This window comes from Lepisma saccharinum, chromosome 3 (genome assembly GCF_977018435.1).
Source record: "Lepisma saccharinum chromosome 3, izLepSacc3.1, whole genome shotgun sequence".
Taxonomy (NCBI): Eukaryota; Metazoa; Arthropoda; class Insecta; order Zygentoma; family Lepismatidae; genus Lepisma; species Lepisma saccharinum.
This window is the reverse complement of record NC_139231.1, coordinates 108,421,970-108,446,428: the sequence shown is the minus strand read 5'-3', so window position 1 is coordinate 108,446,428 and position 24,459 is coordinate 108,421,970. Positions and strand designations below refer to the sequence as shown.

General features: G+C 37.6%; 1 protein-coding gene across 1 annotated transcript in view; it reads left to right on the top strand.

Moving 5' to 3' along the window:
* The window catches only part of Dis3 (exosome complex exonuclease RRP44-like protein Dis3), a 126,187-nt gene that overhangs the window by 99,121 nt on the left and 2,607 nt on the right, over positions 1–24,459 (top strand). The window contains exons 15-18 of the mRNA XM_083119135.1: positions 8,095–8,315; positions 10,817–10,985; positions 17,901–18,071; positions 20,211–20,333. Of these exons, the coding sequence (XP_082975261.1) occupies positions 8,095–8,315; positions 10,817–10,985; positions 17,901–18,071; positions 20,211–20,333 (684 nt within the window). The remainder of the gene's footprint in view (positions 1–8,094; positions 8,316–10,816; positions 10,986–17,900; positions 18,072–20,210; positions 20,334–24,459) is intronic.

The window sequence follows — 24,459 nt, the reverse complement described above, 5'->3', positions numbered from 1 at the left end:
ACGTACTTCAAATGCTAGCATTTGATCATTTATGATCAGATTAGTTCTAAAATACCGATTAATGTAGATTTTCATAATAAAGGTTCTGCCCTGATAAAAGTAAAAATTCTTGATAGGGAATTTACCGCACTTTGTGATAGTGGGGCTGAACTGAGCTTGCTGTCCAATGATGCGTGGAGAGAATTGTCTTCCATTATTTCTAGGCCAAGATTGGAGCCTGCTTCACACATCAGGTTGTTAGATTATACTGGAACTAAATCAAAAGCAGTAGATGGAATCACTAAGTTAATGATTAGTTTAGGTGGGCATGACGTATTTGTTCAATTAGTGGTGGTAAGGAGTTTAAGTGTACCTTTGTTGTTGGGTTTAGATGTTATCTACAAAATTCACGGTGAGCTAAATTTTGATCTAAATGCCTTTTTTTATAATACACCCAATGGTAAGGTTTTCCTGAGGTTTACTCCACTAGAACAGGTCGATCTAAGTCCTCAAGATTTAAGTATAAGAGAAGTTTATTGTTCACAAGACTCCTCAAGCAAATGTTTTTCTGAATTCGGCGACCAAATTAAACGATCCTTAGTTCTAGACGAATCTCATTCTTCGCAATTAATTGCAATGTTACAAGAGTTTCAAGACATGTTTACCGAAGTACCGGGTTTATGCAAGGAATATGTGCATAGGATGGAGCTAGACACGAACGAACCCATTGTACGAAAAAACTATCCCATTCCATATGCGTATCGTGCAAAGGTAAAGGAACAGTTGAATCAGATGCTTGAATGGAACGTAATAGAACTTTCTGATTCAGAATACCATTCACCTTTGCTGGTTGTTCCAAAACCCGATGGTGCTATCAGGTTATGTGTTGATCTAAAAAAGATCAATCAGCATGTCAAACTCAAGCAACTTGCACCGCTGAAGATTAACGAGTTACTGACATCATTCCAAGGGTGCAAATACTTCACATCCCTTGATTTGGGAAATGCCTACTGGCAGGTTCCTCTCGATCCAGACAGTAGAAAATTTACGGCCTTTTCGTTTGATGGGATATTATACCAGTTCAAGAGAGTGGTATTTGGGTCAGTTAATGGGACTTCAGTGTTTGTCGATGTGATGAACCGTGTTCTTGGATCCTTTAGCGACTTCACTGTTGTATATGTCGATGACATAATCATTAAATCCCAAGATTTCGAGTCCCATCTTGAACATGTAAGGGTTAGTGGTGAAGGAAGGTTCGTGATTGCGAAGGCCAAGTGAAGTTAAACCAGCGGCGGACCGATTTGTCAAGTAGGTTTGACTTTGCGGCGGGCCGACACGTGGTGGTAAACTATTCCAAATAGGGGTGTTTGAATTGCTAATTGTGGGAGTACGTGAGGGAACACAAATTGTTCCTTTCACGGAAATAAGGGTATTGATAAGTAAGTGGATGAAATGCATAGGTTATTGAATTGGGTTTGGCAATTGTTGAAAGGATCACGCCTAATTTATTGGCTTTGTGCCAATCTGAAGATTATAAATAAAATGATGCTAGAGGATAATGGTTAGGAGTAAAGGAACTTATATCCGTTACTTGGGCCAAGTATAGGTAAACCAGCGGCGGGCTCTTTTGTCAAGTGGGTGCAACCTTACAGCGGGCTAGCTTGTATATGGATGTCCTACTCCTGAGTCAGTATGCACAGAGTATGCATGGATGAAGTGACCAGTGTGAACTGGGAATTCCCACTCTCTGAGAAGATCTCAAATGAATAGACTGTGCAGAATGAGTAATGTTGGTGTAAATAAGGTAACTTAATCATTATGTTTTGTATATGCCGTTGTTCTATATTAGAGTGCTCTGTTCATTTATATTGTGTGAGGTGTTTTGTATGGGTTCTGCCCTTGTTGGGCGCCATTTATAACGAATATGGTTATAAACACTATTTAAAATGCAGACTGTATTTATTATTTTAAAATTCATGTCAAAAGTGTAGGTAATTTTCATATGACTCGATGTGAATAGTTTACGTATTGCATGAATATTAAATTGAGTTAACTTTTATCTCGTCCAGCAAGGAAAATATTTCGAATTGAAGAGATTTCACGAACGTAGCTAGTAATTCATTATCGAGTTCGACAATTTCTCACGAGATGTCCTTCACATGATCTTGTGAGCAAAGAACCTCATTTATTTAGAAAAGCCGTATTGGTAGTAAAACTTACCTTTTTAACAGAAAAGAAACATTGTTATCTGTTTTTAGCATTGTCGTTGCGAAACAATAGTTGTTACATATGGTAATTAGTGAACAGCGACAATATCCAAATTTGTTAGTACGTATTTGCAGTTGGGATATTTCTCGGTCATGGACGTGTTCATAAAACACATTCGTTTAATCTGGTAAGACGTCAGTGGGTTATTTACGTTTCATTTATTAATTGTTGCTTGGCATCAGTTCAAAGCAAGAAAAAGAGAAGTATACATAGTAGTAGTTCCTTAACACACCATTCATTGTTAAAGGTTTCAGTTTTTCTTATTGTGTGTTTGCGAGTGGACAATTCGGCGGAAGTGCCGAATGGTTGGACAAAGGAACAGGGGAGCAGGACCGGAAGGGAAACAATCGAGATGGAGGAATGTGTGGGATGATGGACCTCGAGGAAAAATGCATAAGGATTGTGCACGAACGATGTTATCGTGAGGAATAACATGAAGAATCTTTGCAATTAGTACAGATGTACGCTTCCGTACTATGCTATAAAGGATCACAAGACATCGAAGAGCAGTTGTTGGTAAAATTACCGGGAACTCAACGTCAGGTAATAATGATATGCTTGAAAAATGAACGGAACGACAGCATGTCTTTCCTTCCTCGCTTCAGGAGCTCGTAAGTAGAACGACATTCTTTAAAGTGACTTTTCGTATACCGGTATCTGAGCTTGTATCTAAGTGCGTATAAGGTAGATCTACCGTAGTGACACGTACTTCAAATGCTAGCATTTTGTACTCCGTGATGAAAGCTATTGTCGTTATGCATGTGCACGAGACCTCATGGTTTTAGGATTATGGCTAACGACGCCATTTGCTAAATAATTGCCAGTCTTATAGTCGGCTGATGCTATGTGTACTGAACCGGCATGGTTATTTTCGAATAAGTGGCTTGATACCGAAAGTTTGTTTGTTTCTTTTGTTGTCTGTTAAGTGACAACTGGATGGTTGTTGAAGAAGCTTTGAAACATAACGTTTCAGTGATTGAAGCATGCATGCATTGTGTTATGGCCATTATATGTGAACTTCTTGAGTCACGAACCTAGGAAAATAACAAAGGATGTGGCTTCGTCATATTGAAAACAATTTGATTACGGGAATTTGCTGAACGATAATATTTGAAAAGGATATGAATATGGACCTATAATGAGAATAAAATTAACATTTCATATTTGTTAATTGTAAAAGTGAATTGTTATGATTGTCACTCCAGGTCATGTGACCTTTTCTAAAACATGAGTAACCTATAGTTGAAGTGTGGAATCTACCACCGCTGTTATCAGCTTTTATGTGTTAAACAAGCTGTTTGAAGACATGTTTTCATAAATTAGTTAAACTTGAAATCTATCCATTTTTTTTTATTTTGTTTAATTTTCTTATTGCAAAGGAAATCATGTCTGAAAGGGATCATTATTTTTATTACTTGCTATGTTAATAAATGTGCATTTCGAAACCGTGGTGTTACACATTCACCTAAATAATTTATCAGTGTAAAGAGATTTAATAATTTGTGTGCTAATAACTGTCTTCTCTTCCAGGAGGGGGGGAATTCAGGTTCACACTGATCATAATTAATTATCCTCTTTGGAAATATACAGAAATCTTCATAGATTATCAATTTCAGAGTGATTTGCAAAAAATCGTTGGTATTGACAACTTAATTAAAGAATAATTAAGGAATTGCACACGTGTGAGATATATATATAGGGTGTCCCAGATAGTAATGATAGATTAAAGTTAAGGTTCAGTTGGATTGGCAGGTAGTGTAAATTTTACGCAATTAATACTTTAAATTTTGGAAAATATTCAGCGGTGGCTCACTTGTCATAGCTACCTATGCTACTGGCGAGGCGAATAGGGATGGGTTTGTCGGTTCGGCATTTAGTTGGAAGTTAAGGGGCAAGTTTGGGAAACAGATAGGGGTTCCTTATCGTGCTGTAGAGTATTGGATAAACCCTCCACAGTTAGTTCGTCTCAATGTGACATACTGTGAGATTGAGGCAACCATAGGCATTAGTTCCACCAGCATATATAAAATATTACATGATCATTTAGCTGTGAGAAAGGTATGTTCTCGTTGGATCCCACATAATTTGACAAAAACTCAAAAAGACGCTCGCGTCAATTGGTGCAAACAAATGCTGAATAAATATAATCGTGGTGCTTCAAAAGACGTATATAAGATTGTAACAGGTGACGAATTATGTATATATGCATATGAGCCGGAACGTAAACAGCAGTCGACTAGTCGACTGTATGGGTGTTTCAAGATGAACCCAATCCAACAAAAGTTGTTCGCGCTCGAAGCACATCGAAACAAATGGTCGCCTGTTTTTTATTTTCATGAAAATTGGTCATGTGTCAACTGTGCCTTTAGAGGAACGTAGAACGGTCAACTCTGAATGGTACACAACAATTTGTTTGCCATAGGTCTTCAGTCAAATATGGAAAACAAACAAACGCCGTCGGATCATTCTTCATCAAGACAATGCCAGCTGTCACACATCTCATCTAACAACCGACTTTATGAACAGTCAAAAAATCGAATTGATGGGTCATCCACCATACAGTCCTGATTTGGCACCCAATGACTTCTTGTTCCCGAATGTGAAGAATAAATTGCGTGGACAACGATTTTCGTCAGCGGAAGACACCATTGATGCATTCAAAAACCATATTATGGATGTGTCTCAAGAAGATTGGAAAAACTGCTTTGACAAATGGTTCGAACGAATGCAAAAGTGTATTGATCATAAAGGAGAATACTTCGAAAAACAATAAAGCAGTTTTCAATGCCAAATTCCTGTTTTTTCATTGTTAGGCTCAAAATATAAATAGTGACCCTCGTATATATAATACAGGCTGTCTACCAGTCAAGAAAGTCAAGAAAAAATTATGCTTGTGTCAAGAATTTTCGCTATTTTTTCACAGTATAGTGAACTTACAATTTTATATACCTGTACTGGGATTTCATCAAATTGAATATTTGGAAATCTGAAATTGTATTGAGTTGTGGTTAAGATTTTTTCACTTTGTCTTTTAACAATTACAATCTTGTGTGTGTGAATTTTTGTAAAAATATTCCCCATCCAGGATAAAGTCTGAAGAATTAATTTTTAGATGCATTAATAATTAAAGCACGTCTAAATGTCTTGTTAAAGTACAGCTTCAGTTTTCATCTTAACCAGCTTTGTGGTAGGGGGTTTTCATCGAATAAACGTGTATATTTTCTTAATTTTGCAACTATACCTAAGTATAAATGTTGGGAGAAAAGAGTGAAGAAAAAGTCAAAAATTTTGGATCTGTTATTTTGGTAGACAACGTGTAGTTATAATAATTCACCTAGCCTGAAAGTGTGTTAAGTTTTGGCACAATCATAATTGTTTTTTTATTTTTATTTATTTGCTGTTTTAAGTCCACTTTATGCACAGTAAGGCTAATCGAGACTGGACCTACAGTTTAAATTGGGGTCCGAACCACCATGTGCCTCCACAGGGCATCAAACCCGGGACCCCTTGATTACAAGGCAACAATGCTGCCACTGAGCCATCGGGGAGTCCCTACAATAGTAATTGTGATCAAACAGTTAGAACATATCAGATAAAGGGAAGAAAAGCTCCATTTACACAAGAAGTTCAATTTTTAAGAAGTGTTGAAATGCATGTAATTACTTTTGGACTATATCTTTTTTCTTTTCTGTTTTTTACGGTATACCTTCCATACACAAAGCCTTTCCTGCTGAATCTTCTAACTACATATACACAATAGAACCCCAGTTATACATTACTGCATTTCTATTTTGCAATAAGTAACCCGTTAAACAGTTTTCTTGGATTTAGGTCCTGCATTATAAATTATGCACTTTACATAATTGTCAGGATATTTGAAACTCCATAAAAGTGTCTGGTGGCATTTTTCGTACTCTATGGTATCATCTTGTCCCTAATACAAACTTGTATCATGGGATAGAATATTCTTCTAACATGGTGCGAAAGGAAATAAAACATGTGCCATAAAATCATTTATATAATTAATTAAAATTGCATAGTTTTAGTGCATGACTGTTTACTAGAAGTATAGAATTATCCACATTGTTGCAGTATATTGTTTAACCTTTTGGAGCCCAAGGCCATTTTCACAGGTCCCCGTGGTACCCGAGCCGATTTTGAGCAAAATGCAGAGTTTTCAATTAAATGAGTATAGATCGGAGGCTAATTGCCCTAGAGAGATGACTGATATACCGTTGTACGCGGAATGAACCAGAGATTCAGACTATATAAAATTTATGCAAGTTTGGCATATATGCAGCAGGAGGGGAGGGGAGAACCCCCAAAATTCCAAAATTTCGGAAAAAATTGGGATTTCAGCCCCCCCCCCCCCCCAAGAAAAAAATATACATGACACTGTCGACATGCACATGGAAATTATCGCTGGCATGTAAGGAACACAAAAATATTTGCATTATTATCGTATGATCAACGTAACGCGAGTTGTACATCCAAAAGGAATGGTCAGCATGCCACTGATTCAAGCTTCAAAATGCAGCATTACCTTGAAATGACTGTAGCTCAGAGGCTAATTGCCCTAGAGAGATGAATGATATACCATTGTACGTGGAATGAATCACTTTTTCGGCGTATATATGGAGGCAAAAGGGGGAATCCTTTTTTTAAAAAAAAAATGGGGTTTCCCCTGACCCCCCTCCCCCCCCAAAAAAAAAGAACATGAAAAGATCAACATGCACATAATAATTATCGCTGGCATGTAAGAAGCAGAAGTCGCAACCTTTCTATTCTTAGCTTTTTTGTTTATATGTATTTCTAACATTTTACTGAGAAATGTAATGTGTGTATGTGTAATTAGACTATAGTATTGCTTTTTATGTTATTTTTAAATATATAGAAGTTGCCATTTTAATTGTGTCCACGGATCACAGAAACATATAGAGGACATCAAAACAAACAACTTTCCTCAGTAACATGTGCGTCGTTTTGGCACGACAAACGTTAAAAAAGAAATCTGTTTTGCCGCCTATATGTTGGCAACCCAACACAACATTTGATTGCATCTGTGACATATCTTCTTGTCATGAAACGCCGCAGATGTCATCAAATATTTACAAATTGTGCAGCGGGTACCGATAAACAAACTTCCTTCGAATGCAGTTTCCAGGGGTGAGGGAAATGCATTGCTTTAGAACAACAAAGCCAGCCTTCCTTTGTCAGCAAAAATTTTTCCTTGAAAAAAGATGCAAAAAAGAAGTCATCTTTTCCCCGCCATTTTCATGAAAAAAACGTGCAACAATCATTTCTGTTAAATACATGTGTTAACAACAATATGAAAAAAGAAAATCTGAATTTTAGCCAAAAATAGCGAAATTATAACGTAAAAACTACGATCTTGACAAAGTGTCTCGATCAAGACGATCGGGCACCTGAGGGTTCCCTAAGAGCATCTCGATCGAGATGATCGGGCACCAAAAGGTTGAAAAAAAAGGGATGGAGAATTTTTCAATATTATTGGATTTATAATTTTGTTACCAGTGTAGACACCTTGAAAATTTTTAATTTAATAATTTCAAGAATCAAGGCCTAAAAGAATGCCATTTAATTATGACTTTGAAGGTCATTAGTTTTATATTAACTAGGGTGGAAATTTTTGTGCAACTATTTCTAATTATAGTTTAATATAATTCATTTAATGTAATAAGTATGCAGTACTTTTTTTTTCTTTGTAAAGTTACAAAATTTATTATTTGCATCTGTAAGTTAAGTGATGCTATATTTTAATGAATTTGTAATATCATTCATTAGGTATATGTGATAACTGTACTTATATTCTATATAATTTTCCAGGGATTCGATATTGATGCATCTAGTGGGAAAGCTTTGGCAGAGTCTCTAGATAGAGCAGTGAAGGATGACAACCCATACTTCAATACTATGTTGAGAATCATGGCTACGAGATGTATGATGCAGGCAGTGTATTTTGCCAGCGGTATGTTACAAGAAGCTGAGTACTTTCATTATGGACTTGCTGCACCGATTTATACACATTTCACTTCGCCAATTAGAAGGTAATGTTCATTAGTGCAATTGTACTTATATCAATGGGTCTTGTTTTAATTAGTTCTTTATTATTACCACTTTCATGTCATTACTGATACTTTCAAACCTTCTCACAGTTGAAAGTCACATTCATATGTTTGCTATTTTTTTTTTATGTTTTGAAAGTAGATTAAATTTGCTCCTCATGTATAAATCGAATTACAAGTACACTCCTGTTGAGATAAAGTATCACATACTTGAACTGTTCAACCTTATAAAATGCATCACTTTATGTGAACAGGAGTGTACATAGAAGCTTTTGTAAGCACAAGCTTTGATGCCTGACAACAGGTTACCACTACAAGTCATTGCCTAATCTTAATGGTTAATTTGTCTTTATTGTTGCATGCATATTGGTGGGGTAGAACAGTCATGTCAAACTCGCATCCCTTGGCCACCTTACATATACAAGGTTTGTCCCAAAAGTAATGAGACTATTTGTGGAAAAATAGTTTTATTGAAATTAGGTTCAAATACACTTAATATTCTTCAAAGTAGGATCCTTGAGCATCCATACAGTGGCTCCAGTGTTGCTGCCACTCTTGTAGCAGCGCAGGAAGTCTTGACCTGAGGTACCTTTCAGAGCACTCGTCGGTGTTGCTTGGACCTTTTCAGTTGTCCCAAAACGGTGTCCTTTCAGACCGAATTTGAGCCTCGGAAACAAAAAGAAGTTGGCTGGATCAAGATCCGGATTGTACAGTGGGTGGGGAAGCATTGCCACATTTTTTCGTGGCCAGAAATTACCTCACTTGCAGTGGTAAGTGAGATGGTGCATTGTCGAGGTGGAGAAACCAGGTGTCTGCATGTTCAAATCTTCCTAAATTATTCGATGCACAACCGATTTTGGCAGTCCTACCTTATCTACGATTAACCTCACACTCAAAGGTCAGTCAGAGTCCAAAACAGACTTCACTCGAGTCACAAGCTCAACAGTTGTGGACATTGATGGGCATGCTGAACGTTGTTCGTTCTCTTCATCTTCTCCTCCTTCTTTGAACACCTTATGACACCTGCACACTTGTGCTTTCGACAAAGTCTGGTCCCCATAGACTTGTCTTAACATTTCAAGCGTGTGGGTTTCAGATTTACTAAGTTTGAAGCAAACTTTTATCATGCTGCATTTTCGACCATGACACAACACTAAAACAGCTTCTCACTTTGCTGACGATCCAAATGCTGGAATGAATCTGAAGCAACTGAGTTGCATCAGACTGTATACCTGACATCCCCAACAAACTTCCCTGCCCAATAGATCCATCGCTCGATGCTTCTGACTGGCTCTAAAAAAATTGTGTCTACTTTTGGACAAACCTTGTATTTCATGCATGCAGGAATGTCTATGCACATGTGGTTATCCTGCTTTTCCTCTTCTCATGAGAAAGAAGCCTCAACTCATCCTAACTTCACCAGATTAACTTATTATCCCTCCACAGAACCATTTTTACATTCCATTAAGGGGTAGGTGTGGTGTTAGCAAGCTGGTTGACAGGTTAGTTCTGAAGTATATAAATATATTGTTGGCTGGGGGAGGGAAGCATCCATACTTTGTCACCAACGAGTCTTGTCTCTTCATTGTGAATGGTTTGCCTTGAAGGAATACTTTTAGGTAATCGTGAATATGAAGGTGAGTGATGATGTGATGGAATTTATGAGGAAAGCCTCACAAAGAACACCCATACCTAGGCCAGGATTCGAAACCGGGTCCTCTGGCATCGTCGTACACTGTGCTAACCATTCTGTCATGGAAGCTGGTAAGGGTATGTAATGATGTATGTCAGTGGAGGACTAACAGCCTTCTCTCGTGGAGAGCGGGGGTAAGTTTTATTGAGTTTTTACCTGTTAATCACATGTTCATGGAATATTTATTGTTAAATTTCTCAGTTGGTAACGTGTCTGACTACCATGCTCAAGGTCCCGGGTTCGATCCCCGGCCGGTTCAAATCCGGGAACTTTTCTAACGGTGGAAGCGGCCCCGGCGCCCACCCAGCGTCGAATAACATGGGTACCTGGGGGAAACCCTGGGGGGTAAAGGCAGTCAGGGGCGTGATGCTGATCACATCACCCCCACTCACGACCGGATCAAGAAAGTGTGGGGCCTTACCCCCACACCGCCTATACGCCTTCATGGCATGGTGCTATGCACAGGGGAACACTTTACCTTTTACCTTTTTAGAAGTTGTGGTGGGGAGGGGGGGGGCAAAAACCTTAAATTTTGACTGCAAGGGATTGGTTGTATAGTTGTGTGGACCAGAGTCTTTTGACATTATCGTTATGTGGCCCTACTTATGAACTGAGTTTGACATGGCTGGTGTAGAATAACCCACATATTTGATGTCAAATGAACCATCAATTAATAAAAAGTTCACGCTTATAAGTAGTCACTGATTTTTATAACCTTATGAAAGTTTTAGATGCTGCGTAAGTCAATCTTGATTAAAATGATGTTTCATAATTCTCATTTCTTTCACAGGTATGCAGACATTATGGTGCATAGATTGTTGGCTGTATGTATTGGTGCAGATGCCACATATGCAGACTTGCTTGACAAAAGAAAATCTCAAGAAACCTGCCACAACTTGAACTATCGTAACAGGATGGCACAATATGCTGGAAGGGCATCAGTCGCTCTGCATACCCATGTAAGTAATATGCAATATAGTCACAATCACATAACCTAAAGTAACTTTCTGAATGTAGATCTAGGGATTGATTACACCAGACACTGAAGGGGATAACTAGACTGATAAATAATACATGTTGCGTTAAACTTTGGTGTACAATATGGATAGACCAGGATTTGAACCTGTGTCTGCAGGGGACTCTGCAGCAACTATACCACTCATCTTTGGTTTTTCTATATTACCTGTGTGAAATGTCGTACCAGGCTTATTACAACAGACTTTATGGTCTTTAACCTTTTGGATCCCAAGCATCTCGAACGAGATACCTAAAAGTAACCCTCACAGTCCCAAGCGTCTCGATCGAGATGCTGTGTCAAGGTCGTAGTTTTCTATTTTTGGCTAGAATTTCGATTTTTTTAAATATTGTTCCTAACACATGTATTTAACAGAAATGTTTCTTGCACATTTTTTTTTCTTCATGAAAATGGAGGTAAAAAGGTGGGAAAAGGGACTTCTCTTTTGCATCTTTTTTCAAGGGAAAATATAAATTTCAAACATTTCAACAATTTTTTAAAATAATTTTTGGGGTTTTTCTCCCTTCCCCCTCCATATATACGCCAAATTTGAATACATTTTGCATTTTGTGCATTTTGACATTTTTTTTCGGGGGGAAACGCCATTTTTTTAAGAAAAGTATTTTTGAGGGGATTTCCCCCTTTTCCCCTCCATATGTATGCCGAATGTGCATAAATTATATATCGTCTGAATCTGTGATTTATTCTGCGTACAACGGTATATCTTTCATATCTCTAGGGCATTTAGTTTCTGAGCTATAGTCATATCAAGGTACCGCTGCATTTTGAAGCTTGAATCAGTGGCGTGCCCACCAATCCTTTTGGGGGTACAACTCAAGTTACGTTGGTCATACGACAATGATGCAAATATTTTTCTCTTTTTTCCATGCCAGCGATAATTTCTATGTGCATTTTGAACTTTTCATATCCTTTTTTTCGGGGGGCTGGAGGGGACGAAACCCCATTTTTTTTAAAAAAAGAAGTATTTTCAGGGGATTTCCCCCCTTTCCCCCTAAATATGTACGCCGAATGTGCATAAATTATATATCGTCTGAATCTGTGATTCATTCTGCATACAACGGTATATAGTTCATATCTCCAGGGCAAATAGTCTCTGAGCTAAAGTAATTTTAAGGTACAGCTGCATTTTGAAGCTTGAATCAGTGGCGTGCCGACCATTCCTTTTGGGATGTACAACTCAAGTTACATTGGTCATATGATAATAATGCAAATATTTTTGTGTTCCTTACATGTCAGCAATCATTTCCATGTGCATGTCGACACTGTCATGTACTTTTTTCGAGGGGGCGGGAGGGGGGCGAAACACAATTTTTTTTAAAAAAAAACAGTATTTTCAGGGAATTTTCCCCCTTTCCCCCTCCATATATACGCCGAATTTGCATAAATTTCATATAGTCTGGATCTCTGGTTCATTCCGCGTACAACGGTATATCACTCATCTCTCTAGGGCAATTAGTCTCCGATCTACACTCATTTAATTGAAACTCTGCATTTTGCTCAAAATCGGCTCGGGACCGTGAGGCTTACTTGTGAAAATGGCCTTGGGACTCAAAAGGTTAACTTACGTATATATATACATATTTGGAAGGAGAAAATGGTGAATTTGACATATATATTTGTATTTTTGTTAGTTGGCATCAATTCTGTACCACATTTTGACGTGATGATGTGGATGAGTGAATTAGGTTATTTTATTCTGCCAATGTTTGATTAATCGCAAAACTTTGTGGTGAGGTTGGAACTTTGCTACAAAACCAGCTTTACATATATAGTTGGAAGTGGAAAATGGGCCATGTCTAGCTTCATACTCGGTGATAGAGCAGTGGCACGCTGGGGGCCTCAGTCCTGGTTGAGAGCCATATATTCCCCCACTTGGGAAGTTGAGATTGAAATCTCAGGACGATTAGGTAGTTAAAACCACTGTGGGCAAATTATGGGTGGTATTACAGGGCTAATACTGTTACCCCTTACCCATACCCATTTAGATCAATACTTGAACATTGTAACAATTTAAAGTAATTAAGAATGTTTATAAATGTTAATAAGGATTTCTTTGGAATTATACAGTATCATCTGACCAAGGTTTTATTTTAAAAGACTTATATGGGAAAATGAGAATTTTAAAATAGCTGCCACTTAATACAGGGTGGCTACTTATCGGGAATTCTGCATGAATTTTTCTCCGTAGACTTGAAAAATTGCAACTTTTATTAATTCAAATCCCATTAAATTTATACGTATTTCTAAATGCCTGAGACAAATTATTCACAGTTTACCTTTAATTTTTATCGAGGAAGGAAAAGAAAGCTGCCTGGAAAATAAAACTGAATTCTCTCAATCCGTTTACTTTGTTAGTGTCCTTTGCAGAACAATTTATCTGACAGCCCAGAAGATTTTTGAAATATATCTTGAAGCTAATTAGTCTGAAATTCTTTTAAAATTAATATTTTTTTCGTAGATTAGTATATCCCGTAGCATTTGTGACTTGTGTTTGTAGATGTAATTCGAGTCTGAGTATGTGAAATGGTAAATGTAAACTTTGCACCTTAAATTAAATATTTTAAATACCGTATTTACGTGTGTGTAATGTGCACCCTGGTTTTTGATGTGGAAAAGTGACAAACAATTATATCTCGTATATAATGCGCAGTATAATCCAGTTTCAAGAAATGGCTTTCTTAGTTGTAGGTCGTAAAGCTATTGTTATGCCGATCAAGAGTGAATGACATCATACCTATTCAATGAATCACCTGTTGCTATGTGGACCAAGAGGAGAAGAATATCACAACACCTTCCCCCCCTTTTCCTCCACTGTGTTTAGCATCCCAAAGCTTTCGCTCTTTAACCACCATATTTATTCTGTAATAGTAGACAGCGAGATCAAAATTACGTTATGGATTCCCAGTGCTCAGGAAGTTATTTTCTATTATTTCTTGCCCAACAAATACTGCTGATATACATTCCGCCAGAATGTGCCATGTGCCTGCTTTTCTTGGTGTAGCAGAACATTACATTACAGAGTGAAAAATCATGGGAAATGGCCTTCCAACTTTTATACATGGTTTTGCTCATTCCTTCTTTACTTTTTCTAAAAAACTTCAAAATATATACTTTTTCCGTAACTAACAACATTTATACAAGGCACATTCAGGACCTTCAAACTAGCAGTTAGCAGTACAAGATTTCTTCCATTAAGGCATTTACACACACCACACACACACATATATATATATATATATATATATATATTATTTGGCGAGTAATACATTTTAATTATTATTTTCTTTCTCCTTATATTTTCTTTCATCCAAAGTACCATAAAAATCAGAACATTCCTTAATTTTGTGATGAAGTTATTTCAACCGCATTTCACATTAGTGTCACTATCTTGTGTGTAATAGTGTTACCATATTCAGATACTGCAGGATTTAAGCTTTAAAACTATATATAACATGCTAGGGTTCCGTAAACATGAAAATTCAATGGAAGTGTCACAAAATCATTAAATAACCCTGTATAGTTTCAGGTTTGGCTGTCCGAATTATTCCGTGCATAATACACACCACAGTTTTGGAAGCAAAAATTTTTGAAAAAAAGTGCGCATTATACATGATTAAATACGGTATATATATTGTTTAATTGAATTCAGTTAGAATTTTTGGGTACATTGGAATTATATTGTTAATATATATTTGTGTGGGTGTTAAGAGACGGTAATACATAAGGTTGAAATAGAAAAAAAAATCATCTGCTTGTACCCTTGAATTTTTGGAAGGTTCGCTTTGAAAACCAGGAATTATACTTGAATTTTGAGTAGCCATCCTGTAATAACAAAATGTATTTTTGCACACATTACTGGCAAAAAATTAATAAAAAGTACACATCTTTCATAATTTCCAGGGTATTTAAGGCTCCTCAAAAGAGTTATGTGATTTTTTTAGGGGTGTTCAAGATATCAAGACCCAAGAAAAGTATGTGTCATTAAATTAAAGGTGAAACTACCAAATACCAACACCACAGATTTTTCCAATACTGACACAACATCCCAAATCACAAGTGCTTCTAGTGTCTTTTTATAAACAGTTCCTGTCTCTTGCTTGTTCCCCATCATGATTAAGGTCATGCTGGAATTTTGGCTTGCACCAGAAACATTTTGTAAAAAAAATGCTACAATGTTTGAAATTCTAAAAAATTTCGCATTTTTAGGGTTCCTTGTAGAGCATACAAGTATATATTTGTGTGTGTACTTTTCCTGTTGTGTAGGTATCTCGTGGTATTTCATGGCAGCATGAGCCTATTTTCTATCAGATATCTAGACATTAAAGGAAACCACATGTATTTTAATGCTCTAGAAAGAATTCTAAACCATAATTTTTCAGAACTTGAAATATCATAGCAGTATTTTTTTTTTAAAGGAGAGTAATTTAAGGTCCAGCATAGCTTTAACAAATTTAACAACTTGGAGGCAAGAACAGCTAAATACCACAAACAATACAATATACTGTAATCATACTGTAATCAAACTAGGAAACAGCACAATAAAATAGCGCATTTAAGAAACAAAGATGATGCATTTAGAAAATGGTTTAAAGTTAAATAATAAAATGCATGAAAGGAGTGCGTGGAAAGGAAGAAACAGGCAAGAAGAGTAGTAAAGGAGGAAATAAGAAAGTGGATGGAAGAATGGTCCAAAGTGCTAGAAGATGTAGATGGGAACAAGAAAGTATTGTATGGATTAGTGAGAGAAAGAAGAGACAGCTGTAAGCTAAAGATTGAAAGGGGAAACGTTGTAGAAGAGGATGAAGAAATAAGGAGAATGTGGAGAAATCATTTCGAGAAATTTCTGAACGTGAAAAAAGGAAATGAACATGAAAAAGTGAAGGAAAGAGAAAACAGGAAAGAAAAAGTGAATCTCACATGGAAAGATGTGGAAGAAGCTCTGAAGAGAATGAAGAGAGGTAGAGCACCTGGAGTAAATGAAGTGCCAGTGGAAATGATACTAGGAGCAGGAGTGATTGGTGTGCAGTGGCTGTACAGTGTTGAAAACAGTGTGGCAAGAGAGAGAAGTACCAAGAGATTGGACAAAGGGACTAATACACGTAGTTCCCATATTCAAAAAGGGTGACAGAAAGGAATGTAAAAAATACAAAGGAATAAACTTATATGCCACTCAGCAAAGCAGCAAAGGTGTATGAGAAAACATTAGAGAAAAGAATAAGGGAAGTAACAGAGCTGAAAATTATAGAGGAACAAAATGGATTTAGAAGAGGCAGATCAACAGTAGATCTGATATTCACCATAAAGCAAATGCAGGAAAGGCACTACGAATATGGAAATGATTTGATTATGGCATTCCTAGATACAGAAAAGGCATACGATAGCATGGACAGAATAAAGATTTGGAAGGCTCTACGAAAGAAAGGAGTCGAGGCTGAGATAGTTTGTAGAGTGAAGAGCACATACAAGGCCAACCAGAGCTGTGTGAAGACACCAGTGGGAAGAATGGAGTGGTTCAGTATAAGTAATGGACTGAAACAGGGAAGTGCTCTTTCTCCACTGCTTTTCATAAGAAGAAGATAGGAGAGGAAGAAAATGAAGCCCCTGTTGTTTGCTGATGACTTAGTAATATGGGGGAACAGGGAAGAAGAAGTACAGAGACAGCTTGATAGTTGGATTGAGGAAGTCAGTAGAGCAGGATTGAAATTCTTAGCAGACAAGAGCGAGGTGCTAATAACAACACGAAACAGAGCCAGAAATGAACCAAGAATAAACATGGACAAGGAAGAGTTGAGGGTAGTGGAGAACTTCAAATATCTAGGAAGCATAATTGAGAGAAATGGAAGAATAGATGAGGAGGTAAACATATATGGACTATATCAAAGCGTTGGAAGATTAATATGGAACAGGGATGTACATATGAAATGCAAGAAGGTAATATACAACACATACTATGTGCCAATAATTATGTATGGAGCAGAGACTTGTACAATGACAGGGAGACAAAAGAAAGATGCAGGCAGTGGAGATGAAATTTTTAAGGAGTATATTGGGGAAGACTAGAAGGGATAGAATAAGGAATGAGATCTGACAGACAGTGGGTGTGGTATATAGGATCGGGACACTGAGGGATGAGGTCCTCCAGCCTCCTCTCACCACTCACACTACGCAACCCTCTCTCTTGGTATACTTTTGCGTAGATTGCTTATCATAGCTGTTATTTCGCCAAGAGCAGTAGTGTCCCGTTTAGGATTGGAATATGGAAGAGGATTCGAGTATTTGTAGGGAGAAGTTTCAAACCTTGGTGCCTATTAATAAAACCAAGGTGTGTGTGTATATATATGTTTGTGTTTTCTAAGATTATTGTACTTGAGGAATAAATATAATAAAAGTGGGTGTGGTAGAAAAAAGGTGAAGCTTCAGGACAGGTACAGATGAGGTAGTTCGGACACAAGAAGAGGATGGATGCAGAAAGACTACCAGTAAGAGCTTACCATGCACAAGGAGTAGGAATAAGGCCAAGGGGGAGACCAAGATGTTGGTGGAAAGAGCAGATAGTGGAGAGAGTTAGGAGAAGAGGACAAGATTGTAAGACCGTGGAAAGAGAGGAGTGGTGGAAGACCAGGAAAAAATGGAGAGGCTCAACTTCTATGTTGACCCAGCCAGAGGCAGGAAACTGCGAAGGATGATGATGATTTAAGTGACGATGGTTTTTCCTCATCTTGCTGAAGAAAGAAATAATTGGAGGTAGTTAAAATGTTTAGATAGTTGTACGTATAATTACAGGCTTACTAGTCTATTTGTGTTAGTACTTTAATTCCTTTAACAATTTTCATTACAGCTTTTCTTCCGAGACAAAATAAATGATGAACAGGGCTATGTGCTCTTTGTTCGTAAGAATGCCTTGCATATATTAATTCCAAAGTATGGACTGGAAGGAACAATTTACCTTTCTGGTAAAGATAAGGAGGCTGGCAGCACTACTTCTGTCCAGTTCATCTACAATGAAGAGGTGAGTTCTGTTTTAAATTGCTTAAGGTATTGGGCATTGTCTGCGTGTACTTGTGGTTAAATGTGGTGAAGGAAGAAGTACTTCAACTATGAGACAAACATATTGAATACTTGAGGGTAATCTTGATAAAGTCAAGGATGTACTGTTGCTACCTCCATTTGGTGCAAGGTGCATAAATCTTTATCTTAAACCTCAGCTAGAATATCTACAGGGTAGGGTTCTTTGTAGACAACGAAACCAGACAGGATGCCTTGCAATGGAGACGTTTAAATGAATATATTATTCAAACACAGGATACATGGAATCAGAATATTTACATGATAAGCTACGTTCTTCTGTAATTCTCATTTACAATCATTTTTTTTTTCATCTCAATATGCTTTTTATTGTTTCTTTTCTCGATTTGGATATTCTTCTATCTGGACTTCCTTCGTAATGGACGGTCGGGATCTGGACTTCCTTCTTAATTTCCTTCTATTTCCACTTTTCTATTATTTAGTAGGAGTTCCTTTATCCTTTTTTAACTTTTCCCTTAGGCTTTGGGAAACTATACTAATTTCCTCCCTTGAGGCTGCTATTGGAATGCACCAACACTAAATATGTACATACAACCTAGTGTGTACTTGATGCCAAACAACTGACATGCGCATCAAAGTAAGTGCCACAGCTGAAACACGAAACCATATGTGCTGTGGGGTATGGACTGGAATGCGCCACCACTGGGGTAAACAAAATTTCCACTATTGGAAAGGTAAATAAGTCAGACTGATTCAAGATCTGTTCAAAGACACAAATTTGTATTGGTACTTTGACTTATTTAGTTTTCTGATCAATTTACATATGATCACTGGTTTGATTTATTGATTATATACATTAATTTATTTCTTTTATATTTATTCTTTATTTTCTTATAGTAGATTCTATTGTTTTTCATCTTTCCAATCTGCTTTGTTCCTATTTATAAAGTTATTCACATACATTATGTTAATTCTTAATCTTGCACACCTGGTGCTGCCATCTCTATTCCTCTTTGGCAAACTATTTACATTACTTGGTCCTATTGGGTACGTGACACTGTGCATGAAGTTTGTAAAGTTCACAAACGTTTGAGTTATCACACCAACTAGTGCTACTATCGTGTTGTGTGTATTGTTGCAGTTTTTACATGTTTTTGATTGTGGTGAGCTTTTAATTAACAAATGATAACAAGGGTCAAACTGAGTGATGCATGCAAGAGATGTGAAAAGAAGTGAATGGTTAAGTTGGGGAAAGTACTTCATCTGTACCGATGGAATCAATTTATCTGTGGAGTGATCTAAGGGTGGGATTTTTCCAGCCTTGTCCCCACATAAAGTGGCTCTGGGGCTCACCCAGCCTCAAATCAATGGGTACTTGGGGATAAAGGCAGCCGGAGCATGGTGCTGATCACATCACCTCCAAAATGGCAGAGATCAAGAAAAAGGGGGGCTACCTCCACATCCCCTAAATGTGCCTTCATGGCACGGTGCTATATGCATGGGGAACTTTACCTTTTACCAATATTACTATTGCTATTCTTCTACCAATTGGTAGAATCATAAAATTCTGCAGTTTATTTATGTAAACAAACTAAAATGATGTTCATAAAAATAGAATCAAAGGTGTATTCTACTCTTTCATAACAATACGAATTACAACTTACCAAAAGGCATGTTTAGACAGTATTGGAGCGTCTTTGTGCACAAATTTGTCTATTTATTGTATTGCATATTTTAATTTGATAAAATATATGTATCTTTAGTTGCAATTTCTTGAATGCTAAAAGTACTTAGTTACCACTCAATGGAACAAGTGTATTATTTGATAGTAAAGCAATTTTTTAAATAGGTACGTGTTTTAGATACTTAATAGGTACTTTTTGATACTTATTTGTGGTGCCATGTATTGATTAGACAAATGCACCAACTGTTTGCCATTTTGTCAGATTTGTGCACCGTCAGGTAGCTATCCCCTGTGCATTACACAATGGCATGAATTAATGGTGTTCATGTAGAAATAGGGCTTCCTTTCTTCGTATTGCTGGCATTGAAAAGCAGGCATTCAAATTTAACGTATTTCAGTATGGTGTTCATCATATTTATCAAATGTGCCTAATTTCAGGAACCATCTCAGAGGTGTGGAAATATTGCGTTTCGACCATTTGACCCTGTCACAGTGCAGTTGACCTTGGATAGAAGCAATGTGCAGCGGGAGAAGCTAGTTTTGAAGCTCGTTTATCCTGAGGTATGATATGATTTCATTATTTGGTTCACTTGTTCTTACAGCACATTTTTTACTCACAAGGGACCTATTTGACTTTGAAGTTGCGATTGTCCAATGGTGTTGACAGCATTCAAAGTCCCACACGACGTGTACTGTGCATGCACAATATTGTCTGCTAATGGCAACTGGGGCAACAATGCAGCAAGAGGTATCCGAATGTGGCTACGAGACGTAGTCGAATGGCAAAGTCGAAGCATACAACACAACAATGCTAGTAGTGTTAACATCAAAACAAATCAGTGACAGTCCTAAACAAAGCAAACATTGCATTATACCTACAGCAACAGTTGCCAAAGCTGACATTTCGGCAGAAAGGAACGCAAGCAATTTCCGACAGTGAGAAGGGAGTGGCAGATGACTATTTTGTATTCTGTTGCATGCCATCACCTTCCATCAGTTCTCGTCACCACGTTATATTCCAGTATGATTGTCTATGCATTCTGTAAGAGTTGGTACCTAGCTTATCGTCCTGAATGATTTTCAACTCCCAAGGAGTTTGCCCTTGATCTTGCTGGTGCAAACTTTTGTGATCACTGTGGCATTTTTTCATTCATTGCTCATGGTGCAAGTTAAAGGTGTGTTTTGATCATTTTGTGAACGTCGATGATGTCTATTTTGTGAAGTGTACTATATACAGTCCATATAAGGTTGTTCTCTGTACTTCCAGTCTATTTACATGTTTCATGCTGACGCTTTCGAATGGTCCTACTTAAACATTGCACTTGCGACCTTGTGAGAGGTTTGGGATTATAAGAGGTTTTCTTAGTGTTATTTCACTAATATAAACATGAATGTCGGTTAATGTTATAGCTAAACCAGTTGTGGCTCTTCAGAGTAACTGTTAAATTGCAGAATCCTACACATATTGACCTAGGTATCTATACATATTTTATTTTTATATAATCTTCATCCAGTTAGCGGCAATTAAAATATATTATAGGTTCCTGTGTAGCCAAATGTATCACTCTTGCCTTTGGTGCAAGCAGTCCCAGGTTCGACTCCCAGCGAGAGCCTCCAAAATTTGGGTGTTGACCCAGCATCATGAGGACAATTGGGGAGCTACTTAAAAAAAAAGTAGTAGCAGACTCTAGTCTCGAAAACCAGAAAATAGCAGCAATAGGACTTGATGCAATCATCACAAGTCACCCAATGAAAAAGCCACTCTGGCAGGCCCTGGCTCTTAGAGGGTTATTGCACCACGGAGGTGTTTTTATTATAATGACATACATGGGTAGATAAACCCAATGCATACTAAACTAAATTCCATGATGCAACAGTCCTTAGTGGACCAAAGCCTATCCAACACATTGAGTACCATCGCTGCTGTTCTATGGCTTTTAAGACAGGTGGAGCTTTTCAGTTGCTCCGCATGACCCAGTCCAGAGCTAACAGAGGAAACATGAAGGGGAAAGAGTTTTTACCACCAAAATAAAACTGCAACATCAGAGAGGAAGGGCACAGCTTTGATTTTCGGGAGTACTGTGGGATTACTTCTCAGTGAGTACCTTGAATGTGGAATACTATAACTTGACAAGTTTAAAAACAAGACGCTGCAATCCATTGTTTGCGCACCTCACATCACATTTCCCCACTCCATTGTCTACGGCGACGTTCGTTCGCAGTGTTGCAACCTGGAGGAGCGGAATTGTCTGAGAATTTTCAACGAAATTTGAATGTGAAAGGCATGAATAAGTATCCCGTCACCTACGCTACCTATTGATTACGCTAAATTCTAAATACATTTTGATATTTTCCCTTTAAACCTTAAATGAATTAAGTTATATTAGGGATATTTCTTACCAGCATAAGAAATGTATGATATAAAACGATAGAAAAATGAAAAATATATAAAGGATAGAACTGAGCTCACCTTCTAAATGTTTTCCAGTTCTCCTTCTTCAGTTTCACTCTCCCACTCATCCGAGTCTGTGTCTAACGATGAGTCTAACGATGAATCTGTGTCCGTGTCTGAATCGGCTTCACCAAGTCTAATTCAGTTCATCTACACGCTCGTCCATAAGTCCATCTCTTTCAAAGTAAGAATCTTGCAGCCAAGAGTAAAGAGCATGAACATTCAATGCTTTAGAAAAGAACACAGGCAAGCGTGTTATCAGATTGCATTCTCGTAGTGATTGTTGTACGATAAACAAACGAACCACCACCCCACTAGTTTATAAATAAATAAATAAAAAAAAACCGGCCACTGCTCGATGTCGCATTCAGAAAATGAAGTAATTCGCCCTGTAGTTTCTCTTCGTTATAAACCTTAATGCATGTGCGTAATACTACAGTTTACGATCGGCGCACCGCACGCATTTTCAAAGGCCGGATTAAATAAAATGAACCACTGATATAATAGGAGCCTGCATGCACCGTCACGCTAAACAGTGAAGATTGTTTGTTATTTTTTTTAGCTTAATTTTGCTGAGTTGGCACCACTGGTACTCTCAACGCCAGACCAGTGAGTAGAAGAGTGGTGGGGAGGATGACGTAATAGGAAGTGCTCCGCAGCGATCTGCGCATATCGGGACTTAACTTGTCAGGCTATATCACTGGCAGGTTCACTCACATCACTTAGCAATGCTGCATTACTCTTCTTTATAAAGTAGTTTTGTCCAAGGTACAGTCCAACTGACATTGTTAGACTATTTTTAAGTTCAATTTTCTATTACACCATGCAAATAGGTTTTAATTCTAAGTGCAAGTATAAACATTCCAAATTAATTATACAAAGCATTAAAATGAGTGCATCAAAGTTGTGATGTATAAATTACACAGTACAAACAACTTCGTTGACTGTACTATACTCTGTCCTGGCTATCTGTGGAGCAAGCGAACAAAAACAAGTCTCCTTGCAATTAGTGATGCAAAACGGCTCCACCAATGAACATGCAAGAAGAAATGGGATTGCATGGAGGGGGGAGTAACTGCAGTTACCAGCCTTTGCAGCAGCATACACTACTTCCCTCTGCTCTGCCCACTCGATTCTTCCCCTGTTCTGCCTGCTGCCATGAATGGCTGTGCTCCACACATTCCGGGGGTAGCGTATATGCTTGTTTAGTACCACACTGGTCTTACATTGCAGTGGTCATCCTGTGAATGCAGGATTCAAACTCGTCAGCCATGTTCGTGCCTTTGTCCCCATTGAATCTTGTTCATTTTGCTCCATGCAAAATGATTTGGGAGTGAAAACAGTCAAATGATTTTTTCCTCCACAGTATTGAGGCCCTGGAGCATCCACAAGATAAGTTTTAACGTTGATGACCGTGATGAGAAAAACTGATTTGGTTATGTTCATCTGTTACTTCCATGGCAGGAGACTAAAATCGTGATGTCCTCTTGTATTTTACAAGTTTTTTTTCTGCTTAATATTCTTCACAAATTACTTCAATAAGTATGTCTATACGACGTACGCTTTTAGAAGGAACACGAGTTCAGTCAATACGCTGCCAGCCTCTTGCGCTGTTGTCAAACCAACTGCTAGCGGAAGGGGAACACAGAGAATTCGTTGTGTCCAATATTCAACTTTTTATATATAATGCATGCACGTGATATTTGAGTACAATGAAATATATAGTGAAGAATTCTACACAGGATTATATCATATAACTGCAGAATATAAGAGAAACTCTTACCTGAAAGAACTTTGAAGGTATGTTTTGTCATCATCATTGCTCTCGTTTCTGTTTTCTGGCATGTTTCCCATGAGATTTGAATAGGGGTTCACCGATTTCTGTGGTAGATACTTTACCCTGTTTTATATTACGCAACACAGTAAAAACAAATACACCACACGCTTTAGCCGTAAGTTCTCTACTCTGAGAAAACACTGTTTCATCACGCACTTTTTCCGACGCCAATTCATTGAAGTAAGAATATACTTTAAAAGTAAGATTTCTGTCTTGTGAACATAATATTTTACCCTCGGTGCCTGTACTACTGGTACTACGTTTCGAGAGCAACATTATTAATTTGATTTGATTTGTTTTACTTTGCTTTTCTGTCACTTCTGGCTAATTGCGAAGATGGGAATGAGTGATGATATAATGAAATTGATGAATGGACATTCATAAACATCCATGTCCAG